The sequence below is a fragment of the Rhinoraja longicauda genome, chromosome 35 (genome assembly GCF_053455715.1).
Source record: "Rhinoraja longicauda isolate Sanriku21f chromosome 35, sRhiLon1.1, whole genome shotgun sequence".
In the NCBI taxonomy this organism is placed as follows: domain Eukaryota; kingdom Metazoa; phylum Chordata; class Chondrichthyes; order Rajiformes; family Arhynchobatidae; genus Rhinoraja; species Rhinoraja longicauda.
Window position 1 is genome coordinate 8022946 of NC_135987.1, and position 12007 is coordinate 8034952.

Sequence of the window (12007 nt, forward strand, 5' to 3'; positions counted from 1 at the left end):
GTGTGGGAGGAAACCGAAGATCTCGGAGGAAACTCACGCAGGTCACGGGGAGAATGAACAAACTCCATACATACGGCACCCGTAGTCAAGATCGAACCCGGGACTCCGGTGCTGCAAGTGCTGCAAGGCAGCAACTCTACTGCTGTGCCACCGTGCCGTATCCTACCAACCTGTCTGTCTTGTTTGGCCGTGATACTAATGCACCTGGGGAAAGCCCACATGGTCACAGCGATCACGTGCAAACTCCACATGGACAGCACCCTCTGTCAGCATTGAACCTGGGTCGCTGGAGCTGAGAGATAGCAGCTCTACCTGCTGCGCCGCTGTGATGCCCTGCTTGTGTGTCATGTCTTCAAATCGTTCCATGGCCTCGCTAGCTTTCAAATCCCCTTCACCTCAGCACTCCACCATGACAATGGGCTTCCTTCTCCTTATGCCCCTGGATCACCCCATCCCCAACGAGGCCAGTGTCAGCCATTTTGAACAGCAATTCCGACCCTGCTTCTCTACCATATTTTGGCATTTTTGTCTCCAAGTATTTATCTATTTTCATCACCCTTGTATAAAGAGCATTCAAAATTCTAAGCTACTAAGTGTGTGTGTAGAAACTCTGGGGGAGTGTCAGAGAGTGGCAATGGCACACTGAAAGGTATAACAATGTTCGAGTGTTCTTAACAATGTGGACGGAAGAGCTGAACTTGAAATTAAGATTCCATGATCTGGAGGAGCAGGTGAAATAATAAATGCTGGTTTCGTCTGTGACTCCACTATCCACAAAATAAGAGAAACAACATTCGGAAATACAATCAATAATATATATTGAAAGCCTCATTTTAGATAGAATAAATACATTTGAACTATCTGGATGTCAGATGAATATCGAGAAGTTTTGAACAACAGAGTTTGGGACCAGGGCAGCACAGTGGTAGGGCTGCTGCCTTACAGCACCAGAGACCCAGGTTCGATCCTGACAATGGGTGCTGTCTGTATGGAGTTTGTATGTTCTCCCTGGGTGGGTTTTCTCTGGGTGCATGTGTTTTCTCCGGGTGCTCTGGTTTCCGCCCACTTTCCAAAGATGTGCAGGTTTTTTAGGTTAATTGGTTTCTGTAAATTGGCTCCTTGTGTGTAGGATAGAACTTGTGTACGCGTGACTACTGGTTGAAATGGCACAGTCGGTCAAATGGCCTGTTTCCACGCAGTATCTCTAAAACTAAAAACTAAAACTAATCTGTGAAGTTCAGTGTGATCAACACATCTCTGGGTTGCCCTCATCCGTCCTGCCTCTTTGCCCTGGAAGCTATTCAAAATCAAATTCATCGAACTTTTCCGCCTTTATGAATTACTGACCACACGTACAAGGGAAAGATTGCAGGTTTCACACACTGAAATGGAACTGGTGTTTAATGGAGACAGTAGGCGTGGTTAGTACTTGCAGGCAGACAGCACAGAGTTAGGCTGATACACTGTGGCTTGAAATATGACTTGGATTGCTAACAAAATTTCCAACCTTAAAAGTTTAAGAGGTTGGAGTTATCTGCTACACAATGAAACGCCGTGGCCAAGGCCAATTTCTAACAGTGTAGGAATTACAACACAACTGGCCTGTGAAAATACCGGTTTCAACTGCGCTCATTTGATTCTAAGATTAGCACGAGTGCAGATTTCAAAAAAGATCAATTAAGTGGTCCAAGTTTAAATAAAAAACAAGAGGGCTTTATATAAATAGAACTCTCAGCAAATTTATTACAGAATTAGTAAGAAACATAACGCCAGAATTGCATGGGTTTATTTAAACCATGCATGAAATAAATCATGTGCCAAGCAAAGGCAAATAGTCAGTGAGGGATTTGTTTCAAAAGTACTGAAGTCATTACAGTTCCCACAGCGTAACAGCACCAAATAAAAAGCTTCATATAAATTCTCACTAGAATCGCTCGCACAATGACTGCTGACTTTGTAATCGCGATGTTAGATCTGTTCTTTCTCAAAGACCCTGGTGCAACTTTAACTACGTTGAAAGTTTCAAGTGGAAGGGGAACAGGAGTAACACGGCAACTCTGACTGCCAGCGAGCAAACTCTAAACACTGAAGAGAAACGCTGGATTTCCACCAACAAACACCAATGACCATAAAACAAACGTTTTTTTAAAGATATGCACTGAAATTTCCATCTTGTAAAACAGTGCAACTCTGGTCTTTCCATACATGTATCCAAATCATGGTGCAGCAGAGAGTAACATAACATCAAATCTCATAATCAAATAAACGGGACAGCTACTAATAAACACAGTCCAAGTTGACCCTAGAACAGGTCTGTGGAGAAGCTGAAGATGGACTTTGGCAGGGGCTTAAAATTTGGCCTATGTGCAGGTTATCTGAGAATGAAACAGAGGCCCGGTGAGAGTACACAGAATACCTAAAAATAAAAAGAGATTTTAATAGGAGAAACATTTTCAGAATACCGAGTAGCTTTGTTTAATAATTTCTTGACAAAAATGCAATTTCATATCAATACCACTTTTAATTTCTCAAGTACTTTGAACATACACTGTAGATTATGAAATGCAAGCTCTGGGCACTGGGTACTTTTAGGAACAGATGAATTACCAAAAACACATTTGTGAATATTTTACCTTTGAATATCACATTCGGCTAGAAAGCATTTGTGTTTTTTACATGACATTGAAGTTAGAATGTGAACATATCCAGACAAAATGCATAAACTTTAATACCTTCATAGAAGATTGTCTAAATAATTCTTCAGCATTGTCCTTCAATTGTTTCATTAGTTTTAACTTTGAGGATATTAAAATTAGTAACATACTTCAGGGCTTAGTAAATTTTACATTGCCTGTAATATATCAGATATATGTTAAGTTAAATTGATCTATTTTGCAATTAATGTTCTCTTTACAATTTACAAAAAGTTGGCAGCACATCACAACTTACTTTTGATTATCATAAAATCAAAACTTTTTCCCTTCTCCTTCATTGTTTTAGTTTGCGGGGTTTAAGATGAGAAAGCAATGTGCTTTTGGCAGCTGCCCTACAATTATTTAACTGCTTTTGCTCTTTTGAACAAAAAAGCACAAACTCCTTTGCTACCAGGAATACAAATATTAAATAAGTGAAAAGACGAATAAAGATTTGAACACACACACAATACACCAAGATCAGGAATATAGTATAATCTACACTTAAATAGACTGCCATTGCTGATATTATTATTAATTTACATATAAGAGCACAAGAGAGCTAGGTACCACAATCTTTCCTGTTACCTTCAGATTAAGGGAATATTGTGGAAGAGCAAACACTGTTTTATCTGATGATGGATGCATTTACGTGCTCTAACAGAATGCTTGGGTTTTCTGTGTTCTCTACATATTGACATCTGGTGTTAACCCCAAATACACTTCGCTACTCAACGCCAGAAATGTGCATGTTGATGTCTGCAGGCGGAAAGGGGACAGAACTTGTATCAAGTTCTTGGTTTGAAAGAGACACAATGCAGCTTTGACTTATTACACAGCAATACAGCTTGCTGTATTTAGCAGTTCCTGTTTAATATCTTTGTGTTTCTATCTGCAAGCGCAGGTTTCTACTGACATGTTTGGATACACCTTCAACACCACATTTTTGTTTTCGTCAAAGAAGAGTACACTCAAAGCATTCATTTTGTCGGGGACACAGCAGGGCTCCGGAATTCCAGGGATAATCCCAACAGCCTTGACAATGCTCTGGATTGTTGCATGGTTGGAGGGCCGAACCACCTGTGACAAAATGGACAATAAAATCATCAATTGCTCAAATTCCCTGCGCATAGTTACTGCACTAAGATTGATTTATGATTCGTGTCTGTGAGTTTCAAATTCACAATCCCCTTTTGTAACAGACAGCCCCGATTTGATAGAATAAAATGTATCCAACTGATCAATGCTTGACACAGATCTTTAGAAAATCTTTCGAGAATGTTTAGAAATTGCATTTGGACTTTTTCTACGAATCTTAGTATGTTCAACAATTAGTTCCAACTAGGATAAGGCTGCTTACGGTCACCATAAATGTAACCATTTAGAAATTTGGCTGGCATTAAAATCGTTGAGTTATTTTGCAGTAGATGACAAATATTAAAATTTATTTCAGAGGTTTTCCAGTAGAAGCCAGTGACTGAAGAATCCCATTTACAAGTTTCAGTCGAGAGAGCTTGTAAACTGTAACCTTTCCTTTCGCATAAGTTATAGAATTAACAAGAAGCAAGCAAAAAAAACAGGTCTGGGAAAGTAACTGAGACATTGAAACAAAAGGATAGATTGGCAACTGATCGACAATGGGAAAGTGTCATTAAAAGCAAAAAACCCATATCCTCATGTGCAGACAACTATAACTGGCAGAGACTATGAAATATTTTACAGGGAGTCATATTTTGCAGCCACCGTAACAATGCTGACAGAAGGAAGATATAAATTCTGTTTATTGATATGAACCATTTTGAAAGAAAATAAAACATTCATAAATTAGACCATTTGACGTTCTGGGGAATTAAGTATGCCCTTTGCACATTTACATTGGCACACAAGAAGAAAAAGTGCGCTTGTCATAAAAATGACTAAAGTCCCTGCTTTCTTTAACCAGGGTCGTTTTAAAGCAAATGCATTTTCAGAACGAGAAGGTTTCTCTGAAGCAGTCTAGGATAATCAAAATACTTTTACATTATGATCTGTGTAAATTGATTGATATACACGTTGACTAACCTTACTCTTCTACTGTGATTCTGTGTTTCTTATGCATCTGTGCTCATTCCCATGAAACAATGCAGACAACCGTATCCAATCAAAGCAATGGGTGGCCTCGATATTTAATTTGCAGCTTTGCAAAATAAAAGAGTTTTGTCTGCAGCAAGAAGGGCAAGCATACCCCTACTCTAGCATAAAGCCATAAATAAAACACTTTATGTCTATTATTTTCATGACACCAGTGGTGCCATTCCTCTGTATGTAGTATGCTGTTAAACATTGTTTACAAATACACATGCATGTGTTAACATGGTAACTATATTTGTACAGCTAATTATTTACAGAAAACTGTCAATTTTTTAGATAACTTAGTTAGTCTTTGTGTAGCACGCCTGGTAATGTTGGATGTTTATTGCTGGTTCTCAGTTGAACTAAGAAGTTGTTGTTGAACCACCTCTTGAGACGCTGCAGTTTTTTAGGTGGAGTGAGTTAAGGCTACTTGCTTGGTCGCATTCGGAGATTGTTAAGAGCCAACCATATTGTTCTGAGGCCAGAGAGAGACACAAATGCTGGAGTAACTCAGCGGGTCAGGCAGCATCTCTGGAGAAAAGGAATAGGTGATATTTCAGGTCAGGACCCTTCATCAGACCTGACCCTGAGGCCAGTCTATTTGAGGCCAATCTGGGCTAGACTGGCTGGTTTCTTCCTTAGAAAACATTATTTGCTTAGTAAGAGCTTCTCGTTGTGCTGCAGGATTTGTATAGTACCAAAGTTTCAGGGAGCATAAGTGTTTGTCTTTCAGAAGCTGGAAGACAAATCTGCAAAGACAAATTAAGGCATGGAACTTTTTGGCTTTTTATGCCAAATGTCTCCCATTGTCACTAAATTTTAATTCAGAGATTTGACTTATCTTTGTGCTCTCAGCTTTCAATGTTACTGCTGCTTTTATCCTCCACAAATGTCATTGATTACAGTTTCCATCAGCGTATCACATTGTCCAGTCTGAATATAATTATTTTCTAATTAATTTCCCTTAGTTAATTAGAGTTGCCATTGCTTCGTACTTTCCGAGAGCCACCAACAAAATGGTATGATGGGGTGGAGTCATTGAAATACTCATGTACTTATATCACTAAGGGGCAGGTCGGGCAAGGAGCAGCACAGGACATGCTTGACCAACTAGTGAGGCAAGCAGTCAATACAAGGGGGGCTTTTAATGCAACACACATGGGTAGTAAACTAGGAAATAATGAACTGAAGCAGGCAGTACAGCCTGAATGGACTTCCCCTTGCATTCCTTTCTGTTCGGTTTTAGTGTGGACACCAAATACATAACAATTCACTGCAAATGGTGTCTTTATCAATTGTGCTATTGTGCCTGTGGACATAATACTACACTGCCTCAGGAGGACTCTGATACACATGATTAATGGGAAAAGCCGTCCTGACTGTGCCTGGGTTTATCTGCAGTGCCTGTAATAGCCTTTGATGATTCAGGGAGCCCAGTGGGTACCCTGTGGAGAGGTAGGCTTTATTGGGTATTATTCTCTGTGGACAGTGAGACAATCTCTCGCTTGTTGTCTTCCAGTCAGTTAATTCACCATCCACCTCTCTGATCTCCAGTGTGCCCTTAATGCACTTGGCATGACCTCTTTTTTTATCACCTGGAGAGAGCCCATTTTCACACCAACCCTCAAGAAAGCAGACCCACCTGAGATGAACCATGTCTAAGCGACCTTGTGTCAGAACGCCAGCAGATTCCTATACATGTAACATTGTTAAATGATATTGTGCGAGAATATTCGGCTCACACAGGCATCCTCACTACCCTAGAGGGACCAGAAATGAAAACTGCAGTTTTCTTTTTAAATGTTCGCTTTAATAGCGGCTCTTCCCCACTATATCCCCCGAATGAATGTAAAATTTGAGAAGGAAAATGTATATTCAGCTGTTTCGTATATAATGAGTCGTTTATTTAGATCATACGTGGTCTTTCTTCCATAATTTACAGTGGGGAAATCTCCGCAGATATTTCTTAAAATTGGAGCTCAGAGGTAGAAGCGAGGCCGAGAATATAATATAAAGACCTCAGTGTTTTTCTTAGACTGGTAGGAGTCCGCGTTTCATTAGGCATGGCGCGATCTATTAAAGACGTACGTAATTTCCTCAGTATTTCAGCTTAAATGCATGTCAAAATAACTTTGAAAGCGCAGAAATGTGTGTACGGATGTTATCCATCTCGTTATGTGTTATTTGGCACCGTAAAATCACTGGGTCTTTATGACGAGCTAAAGAAAGGAACAGTGAGCGTTGTGTGGATGGGACCCTCGAGTTAACCTTTTGGAGGCTTCAGTCGAAGTTAATTAGAACCAGATTGCACATAGACCCCAGGTGATTTCGCACGTAATTCTATCAGGAGCCAGTTATCTTACCTTGGGCATTGGGAATACACAGGCCCCAGCGCAATAAAAGGCGTCGAAGGACTTGGGGGATATAATCCATTCGCTCCAACCAATGTCGGCGAAATCCACTTTCAGGTACCTCCGAGAACAAGTCCTGGGTTCGTTCCACTGCCGCCTCCTCGCCTTCCGCATGGTCTTCTCGTCGAAGCTCAGCACCTGGGACCTGACCAGTTGGTCTCCATGGCCTGGATCCTTCCTCCGCCTCTCCTTTCGGGGCACCTTGGGTTTCAGGGGGCGGTAGTTGTTGCCCCAGAGGTCGTGCTTGTTGTAGTGGTCGTACTCCACCTCCGGCAGCTCGTTGTTCTCCATGGAGGGGGAAGAGAAGTAGGTTTCTCTTCTGACCCGAGAGTCCCTGGAGGCGTTGGGAGACGGCGTGGACTCTTCCTCGCTGGGAGGGAATGGCCCGTAGCGTTGCAACGTGAGGCCGACGCTGTTGGGCTCGGAAATGGCCAGGTCGTTTGCGTAAAGCAAGATGTAGGGCAGGTTGGTGGGTGGCGTTGGACTGGGAGGCTTGTCTCCAGAATCCACTTGAGCGGTGACCATTAATCCATCCGCCCGCCTGGCGTCCTTTACAATGTGGGTGATATCATTCAGACACCAGGTCCCCCGGCGGTGAGGAGTCACGCTCAGACTTCCCAGTAGCTTCCCGGAAGGTGAGCCGGGGGAGCGCCTTCTGAAGGTCAGTTGGACCGGCTGCGCCTTGTGAGGCAGGAGCAAGGGACACGGGGAGTCCTTCGAGCGTTTGCACACCTCGGGCCTGTTTCTCCAACGTTTCTGCGTGAAGAAGTGAAAAGTCGCCGCCAAGATCAGCTCGGAGTCTTGGATGGAGGACAGATTGAAATGGTAGAGAATTTTATGATCAATGGTCTCTGCAAAAAAAGAGAAACATTCACCACGTTAGCATAGTGTTTTCTTAATTCCTCGCCAAAGAATAGCTAATTGTTCAAAGTCTTAAATATCTGGACGGCAATGGCAAGAAACATAGAAACATAGAACTATGTAGAGTGGTACCACTAGGTTCTGTGGTGGAACATATGAGGATTGAACCTGCGTTCAATGAACCCTGAGCGTTGCCCACTCAAGTCGAACCCAACAGTAATTCTGCAGATACAACAGACTGCAGATGCTGCAATCTTGATCGAAACCCAAAGTGCTGGAAGAACTCAGCGGGTCGGGCAGCATCTGTGGGGGGGAAAGGGCGACGTTTCGGGCGGGAACCCTTCTTCACAATGAGGGATTATGCAGGAAGTTCAATAAAAATGGTCCCATAAAGTTGAACTCTTTCAACCCTTATCTCGTGTAAAGCGAGGCACTTAACTCTAACGATAGGAACAAAATGTTGGAGTAACTCAGCGGGACAGGCAGCTTCTCTGGAGAAAAGGAACAGGTGACGTTTCGGGTCGAGACCCTTCTTCAGTCTGGACCCGCAACGTCACCTATTCCTTCTCTCCAGAGATGCTGTCTGTCCCACTGAGTCACTCCAGCATTTTGTGTCTGTCTACCTTCGGTGTAAACCAGCATCTGCAGTTCCTTCCTACACTTTAAATTCAGATGATGTTCATTTGTTTGGATATTAACACGAGTGAGCGCTTTTTCCGAGTGTCAAACTTAATGGCCAGGTAGCCCGGACTATAAACCGCATGAAGTTTGGGATGTGACCTTGCTTTGACTTCGCTTGGCTTCCATAGGACATTTTTTTTCACGGTACGATAGTTTCCAGGGCTACCGAATTAACATCAGAGCCGTGCGATTATTTAAACCAAACACCCTAAAAACGCGCATGAAGTCAAAATTTCCTACACCACCACCATTATTATTATTATTATCGCTTTGGGACATTTTATTGCATTGGGACCACTCTGCAAATATATCGCTGCTATCTATCTGCATTGGAAAGCTACCATTTATTTTACGTTAGATTTACAATAAGCAATTGTTCACATTTCAACTGCTCCGTGTCTCCACTTGCCTGGCACCCGGCTCCTTCGCAGAATATTTCAGATAAAAATATTTTATGAGCAATCTATTTAAATTACTGCGAACTCGTAAAACAAGCTGGAATACGCGAAATGAAAGAAGCATTGTTTCGGAGCACGGTTAGGACACAGTTCTTTAGTTGAATGTTTTCGACTGGGCATTAACTTTGAATTCTAAGCTCCCGGGCAGACGATTGGGCAGCGATTAACTGGGAACTTCAAGTAGTATAAGAAAAGAACTGCAGATGCTGGTACAAATCGAAGGTATTTATTCACAAAATGCTGGAGTAACTCAGCAGGTCAGGCAGCATCTCGGGAGAGAAGGAATGGGTGACGTTTCGGGTCGAGACCCTTCTTCAGACTGGGAGTCTAATAGCAAACCCGAGCATTTTCACAAATATGCGTCCGAATATAATTCTGTACAATGGATTTTTAAAATAATTTCGGGAGTTTTGGTGGACCCCAGCGATGGCACATTGACAGATGGCATCCTATACACTCTCAAACCACAGCGCAAAACATAAACACAGCGAGATGGATAAACAAGGAACTGCAGATGCCGGTTGACAAAATTTAAAAAAAAAGACACCAAGTGCTGGAGTAACTCAGCGGGACAGGCAGCATCTCTGGAGAGAAGGAATGGGTGACGTTACGGGTCGAGACCCTTCCTCGGACTGATTTTACTTGCGACCAAGATCAACATAAATAATGTTTTAGAGCGATACAATGAATTGCAGATGCTGGTTTACAAAAACACGCACACAAAATGCTGGAGTGACTCAGCGGGTCAGCAAGCATCTCTGGAGAACATGGATAGGTGACGATTCGGGTCGGGAAACTTCTTCACGTACACAACACATAAACACCCCACTTTCTTCCAAAGACTGGCAGTTATTAATGAGAGCGGTACAAATCGGGCGCATTTTCAGGGGTATTTTAAGGTGAAGTTGGTGGACAATGAGGTGTGAGAGACAGAGATGGGCAAGGGAGGGAGGAGGGAGGGAAGGGGATTTGGTCGGGGTATATTCCGCGCAGATGATGCTGTGCCTGATGCCCAGAGCTGGCGGCGTGTAGACTGAACGCTCGCAAGTGTTTGTATGTTTGTATCTGCTCGGGTCGAATGCATCCCCCACCGAGATGCAACCGTGCCAAACACCTACACGCCAATGCCGCGCATCCACTGGATGTCCAAACCCCCGGGACAGTGTTCACCAATCACACTCACACGCCCCAAGTCCTCAATAACCCGGCCACGTAGTCTGGCCATCTTACACACTGGTCAAAACTCTGCCCTTCAGCGCCCGGCGAGCAAAGATCAGGTGTAGTCCTGAATTGCTATCTACCTCCTTGGTGACCCTCGGACTATCTTTGACCGGACTTTGCTGGCTTTACCTTATTCCCTTTTATCATGTGTCTGCGCACTGAGAATTGCCCGATTGTAATCATGTACTGTAAGAGAATAACTGCAGATGCTGGGACAAATCGAAGGTATTTATTCACAAAATGCTGGAGTAACTCAGCGGGTCAGGCAGCATCTCAGGAGAGAAGATTCACAAAATGCTGGAGTAACTCAGCAGGTCAGGCAGCATCTCAGGAGAGTGACGTTTCGGGTCGAGACCCTTCTTCAGACTGAATATACTGTCTTTACGCTGACCGGTTTAGCGCGCAACAAAAGCTTTCCACTGTACCTCGGTACATGTGACAACAGACCAAACTGGAACTGGAAAAGCAGATACATCTTTTCTATGGGGGGGAGTGTAGAGGCAAGAGTTAAAGTTGGCGGACTGTCTGTCCACTTACCCTCTGTCGCCTTGAAGCTGCGGACAGTGTTGCCGTCCCTCGGCCGGTTCCCCTCGCGGTTGTACTTGTCGTACAGCTTCAGCATGTGGACGGCCACCACGTCGTGAGCGGCGCGGCCGAGCGCAGAGACGTGAGTGGGTCGCAGATGGAGGTCCACCCCGCTATCGCTCTCGCTCCTCGCCCGCACGATGGCAAGGGCGAGGGAGGCGAGCACCTGGAAGACCAGACCGTGCTCCGGCCGCAGGCAAACCATGGCGAGTGTCCTTCCTCAGCACCAGGCTCGGGTCGGCGGTGTTGATTTCCACAATGTCTTGGTAGAACGGTGGAGAGGATCGGTCAGGAGGCGAATCACCCCAAGCAAATCAGGCTGCAATCCGACTTATTGCAACGTAGCTGACTGTCGGTGCCTCCTGATGCCAGCTCGTATAGAGAGACAGAGAGAGAGAGAGACAGAGAGAGAGAGACAGAGAGACAGAGAGAGACAGAGAGAGACAGAGAGAGAGACAGAGAGAGAGAGAGTCCTTCCTTGCTGGTTATCCGAGAGCAGCCTCTATCACCCGTGTCTCTGGATTTGTAACTCCTCACACTACTTCTTGCCGCTGTGCTAATGTTAATGTGCAACTTTTCCCCCTCCCAGAGAAACTTTTTTAGGTTGAGATATCGGTGACGATATTCGCCCGCAGACCAATGGGAGCTAAAGTCCTCCTCCTTCTCCAATGGGCAGGTCGGTGCGAGGGGTTCCAGGAGAGGATGGTCCCTGTTTCACCAGAGCGCCGCCGGACCCGCTCAACCCTTGAAACCCCCAGCCGCTCGCTATACCCAGTCCGCAAGCCCCAAATGGGTCGAGAAGACCAGAACTTCCTTGCACCGCCTCCAAAAGATTTATTTCAACCCCCCCAAAGATATACAATTACTCAAATAAAGGCTCAAAGGGCATATTTGTGGCATTAAAAGGGCTTACAGATAGTTATTTTAAGTAAAGGAATGTATTATAATCACAAAATGCTGGAGTAACTCAGCAGGTCAGGCAGCA

The 12007-nt window shown here is 44.0% G+C and overlaps 1 protein-coding gene across 1 annotated transcript; it reads right to left on the reverse strand.

The window, feature by feature from the left end:
- Nucleotides 1–2520: 2520 nt before the first annotated feature.
- Nucleotides 2521–11606, reverse strand: LOC144609885 (growth/differentiation factor 10-like). Its single transcript, XM_078428266.1, has 3 exons — nt 10975–11606; nt 7169–8067; nt 2521–3773 (listed from the first exon to the last, which is right to left on the reverse strand). The coding sequence occupies exons 1-3, from the start codon at nt 11225–11227 to the stop codon at nt 3582–3584; spliced, it is 1344 nt and encodes a 447-aa protein (XP_078284392.1). The 5' UTR covers nt 11228–11606; the 3' UTR covers nt 2521–3581.
- Nucleotides 11607–12007: the final 401 nt, after the last annotated feature.

Excerpts from the sequence above, each read along its gene's own strand:
- LOC144609885 (XM_078428266.1), bottom strand. The coding sequence starts at position 11,227 with ATGGTTTGCCTGCGGCCGGAGCACGGTCTGGTCTTCCAGGTGCTCGCC. Across the intron at positions 8,068-10,974 it reads CAGCTTCAAGGCGACAGAGG|AGACCATTGATCATAAAATT; the intron begins GTAAGTGGACAG and ends CTTTTTTTGCAG. Across the intron at positions 3,774-7,168 it reads GTGTATTCCCAATGCCCAAG|GTGGTTCGGCCCTCCAACCA; the intron begins GTAAGATAACTG and ends ATTTTGTCACAG.